This window comes from Dipteris shenzhenensis, chromosome 3 (genome assembly GCF_047967505.1).
Source record: "Dipteris shenzhenensis isolate YYH24624 ecotype China chromosome 3, Dip_SZ_1.0, whole genome shotgun sequence".
Taxonomy (NCBI): Eukaryota; Viridiplantae; Streptophyta; class Polypodiopsida; order Gleicheniales; family Dipteridaceae; genus Dipteris; species Dipteris shenzhenensis.
Window position 1 is genome coordinate 22,634,557 of NC_141598.1, and position 3,554 is coordinate 22,638,110.

General features: G+C 49.8%; 1 protein-coding gene across 1 annotated transcript; it reads left to right on the forward strand.

Moving 5' to 3' along the window:
• The first annotated feature begins 665 nt into the window (after positions 1–665).
• LOC147903524 (transcription factor ICE1-like) lies at positions 666–2,882 on the forward strand. Its single transcript, XM_087399673.1, has 4 exons — positions 666–1,697; positions 1,806–2,033; positions 2,137–2,307; positions 2,394–2,882. Exons 1-4 carry the CDS (start codon positions 768–770, stop codon positions 2,490–2,492), a joined length of 1,428 nt encoding a protein of 475 aa, XP_087255799.1. The 5' UTR covers positions 666–767; the 3' UTR covers positions 2,493–2,882.
• The last annotated feature ends 672 nt before the right edge of the window (positions 2,883–3,554 follow it).

Genomic DNA, 3,554 nt, shown 5'->3' on the forward strand with positions numbered 1-3,554 from the left:
AAAGCGTTGAATAGGGGGGTCGAGAAAACAGGGGGCCCCAAAAAACCAAAAGGCCAAAAAAAGATATAAACTCGGAGAGGAGGAAGATGTGTTCTGAGTCGTGGCTTCCCTGTTGAGAGAGCTACCAAGCAAAGCCACTCTGCCAGTTATAATACAAGCTACTCTGCCACTTTACAAAACTTCTCAACAAGCTACTCTGAGGCTTACAATACTCAGTTCTCAACAAGCTCTACTCTGCCACTTACAATACTACGCTCGGCCTCCTCCCTCCAACACAAACCATGTTGGAGGATGAATGGTTCATCCCTGCTCCTCCCTCCTCCCTTCCTCTCGCTGTTGCTTCTGCTCCCTTCCTCTGTTCTTTCTCGCCTCACCTTCACCCCCTCGACTTCCACCACCCTTCCTCCTCCTCCTCCTCCTCCTCCCCCAACACTTTCCTCGCTTCCGCCGCCCACCTTCCTTGTCCATCCTCCCCTCCTCCTCCTCCTCCTCCTCCTCCTCTCGATCATCGTCCCATCCCCCACTTCGCTTCCCTCCTTCACTCCTCCCCCGCTCCTCATGCTCCCTTCGACTCCTCCACCGCTCAATCCATCCACCCTGTCAACGATGCTTTCTTCGCTGCTTCTTCTTCTTCTTCTTCTTCTTCTTCTTATGTTCGACCCCCTTCCAACCTCGGCCTCCAGGCTTCCCTCGGGAATTTCGTCCCCCCCCTCTCCCTTCTTGGTGACCTTCTCGCTCCTCCCCCGCATGGCAACAACCACTTGCTCATGGCTGCCTCTCAAGGTGGCTTGCTTGCTGCTAGCTCGCTGCGATCTGCGAGCCCCAGAGGCGCTGCTGCGCTAGATCATTCGCACAATAACAGTGCCAATCTCAGTCCTAGGGGCCTCTCGGTCGGACTACTAGGCGGCGATTCTCCTTACAGTCCTCTCAGCGGCAACATCTCCAACTATTTCCAGAGCGCCATGGGAAATCCTTCGCTTAATCTTGGTATGGGAGGGGCATTTGGAAACAACTTCGGAAATGCCTTGCATCCCGGAGTGAACGACATCCTGAACAATTCTATAAGCAACCCAAATCTCAGCCTACTCGGTAAGGATGAGAGAGCTCCATCACGCTCTAAGCTGCTCAGGCCGTTGGAGCTCTCCCCGTCTGCCGGTTCTCAACCCACTCTCTTCCACAAACGCGCGCTTCAACGGCATCTATCCGTACCACTTACCTCCGCTCCTATCTCCCCCTCTCTTAAATCTCCTCCAATTTCTCCTTCTCTCAAGTCTCCAACGGTGCTGAGCTCTAGCGCCGCCCAATCGTCCATCGGTCTCCATGAGGATAACAGCCTCGGTACCAAGACGAAATCTAATGATCAGAATGATTGGAAGTTGCACGGCCAAAGTTCGACACGCGAGGAAGTGGGCGAGCGAGAACTAGCTGCAGCTGAGCTCGAACTTAAAGAAGACGATGACATTGACGAAAGCGGGGATGCGTCTGGGGTGCTCTACGAGACTGATGATGCCGGAGTACTGGATGGCGCTCCGCAAGCATTAGCGAGTACAGGAGACGCTTCAGCTCCTGCTACCGCAGAGAAAGGAAAAGGGAAGAAAGGTCTGCCTGCCAAAAACCTGATGGCAGAGCGCCGGCGTAGAAAGAAGCTCAACGACAGATTGTACACGCTTCGTTCCGTGGTGCCGAAGATAACAAAGGTTTTTCCATTCGACACCCTTCCTCCTTCGCTTCATCTGAATGTTACCTTTACGACCTTTTGTCGTTCTTGCTGAAGTCTAATTAAGTAAATCGGTTGTATTCCTCAGATGGACAGAGCTTCCATACTAGGTGATGCTATTGAGTATTTGAAAGAACTCCTGCAGCGGATCAACGACCTTCACAATGAGCTGGAAGCTTCTGCTCCGGAAAGGGCGATGTTGCAAGGTTCCCCAAGCTTTCAATTCTTGACGCCAACGGCTTCTAATCTGCCCCCCGTTCGCGTGAAAGAAGAATGTCCCTCCTCGATGACGAGTCCAGACACACAGCCTCCCAAGGTGTGAGGGCTTTCGGAGCTGAAATGCGTCTTGTTCGTAGAATCAGTTATACTTTTACTTTTCATCTCGCTAGGGGATTTAGAGAAACGGATGGTTTGTGCAGGTAGAGGTGAGGACGAGAGAAGGCCGGGCATTGAATATACACATGTTTTGTGCGAGACGACCGGGGCTACTGCTGTCCACCATGAGAGCTCTGGATGGACTTGGGCTCGACGTACAACAAGCCGTGATTAGTTGTTTCAACGGCTTCGCTCTGGATGTTTTCCGAGCTGAGGTACCTAAATCGAGATCTGCGCATTCTCAATCTCCGCGAAGTCTGTACGTTAAATACGCTAATGCTTCTTGATGGGTTTTTTGCAGCAATCCCAGGACGGCGAAGTGGCACCGGAGGAGATCAAGAGAGTTCTACTGCTTACTGCTTCCTCCTCCTCCGCTTCCTCCTCTCAGAACGCAATCTAGTAGACTGTAGCCCAATTCTCTATCCTCACGTCTGTGTGCCTACAGTCAGACAGACAGTGAGAAAATTGAAGACGATGCGTCTCGTGGAACAAGCTCCACAGGACGACTGGTCTTTGCAACACATGTTGTTCAAGCCGCTGCTGTCAACGCGTCTTGTTTTCATACTCTTCGGTATGTGATACGCATAAAGTCTGTTGCAAAAATCTCAGAGCTGGACTAATCAGGTAAGAGAGCAGTAATGTCCGCCTTCCAATTGTGCAAGGCTTAAGCGCAATTGGAATTGCAATTGCAATTACAATTACAATACAATCCCAATGTAACTTGTAACAGAATTCGACGTTCCCTTAACTGATTTCTATGCTCCGAATATTTGCCAACGATAATGTGAACTATCCATTTAAATCCCCGATCTTTGTCGTATCTAAATTAAGGTTCGTCACTTGAAAGTTGAAAACGGTAGCATTTCGTGGACTGTAGAGTATTTATATCTTTACAAAAAGTGTCAACATAGAGTTTTTTACTGGAATTCATTTTTTTGCTAGGAACGGCTGAGATGCGCACCACATGCATTACTAGCTTTACCACGTGGAGGCTTCTATGTGGGTCTTTGTTCATTGTTGGTGGTCCAATTTTACGAACGCACACATGGCCTTCCATTGCAGCTCTCACCATGCTTTGCATATTCGTGCGTCGTAGATCACCTTGCTTCATCACTTCCATTCATCGCAAAGCACCTTGCTTCTACTCCTTGTAATGTTGTGCTCGTAAATGCTATGGGAAAATGCATGCGAATGTCGAGATGTTGCAAATGTTTGTAGATCACAAGGCTACTCCATGGAGTTTCTGTGAGTGTTGTCTTTGTCATTGCTTTCCCAATCCCCCGCCCCCCCCCCCCAATCGCCATTGCATCTCATCACCCCCGACTTCTCTTGCTTTTGTGATCGTTCATCATTCCATCCCTTTGTCTCTTTCACTAATGGATGGATCTGCATGCATCCCTTTCTCAAGACTCGCATTTGGGATGCGCATCTCATTGAGGATCTGGGCCTGCACTATTTCTAA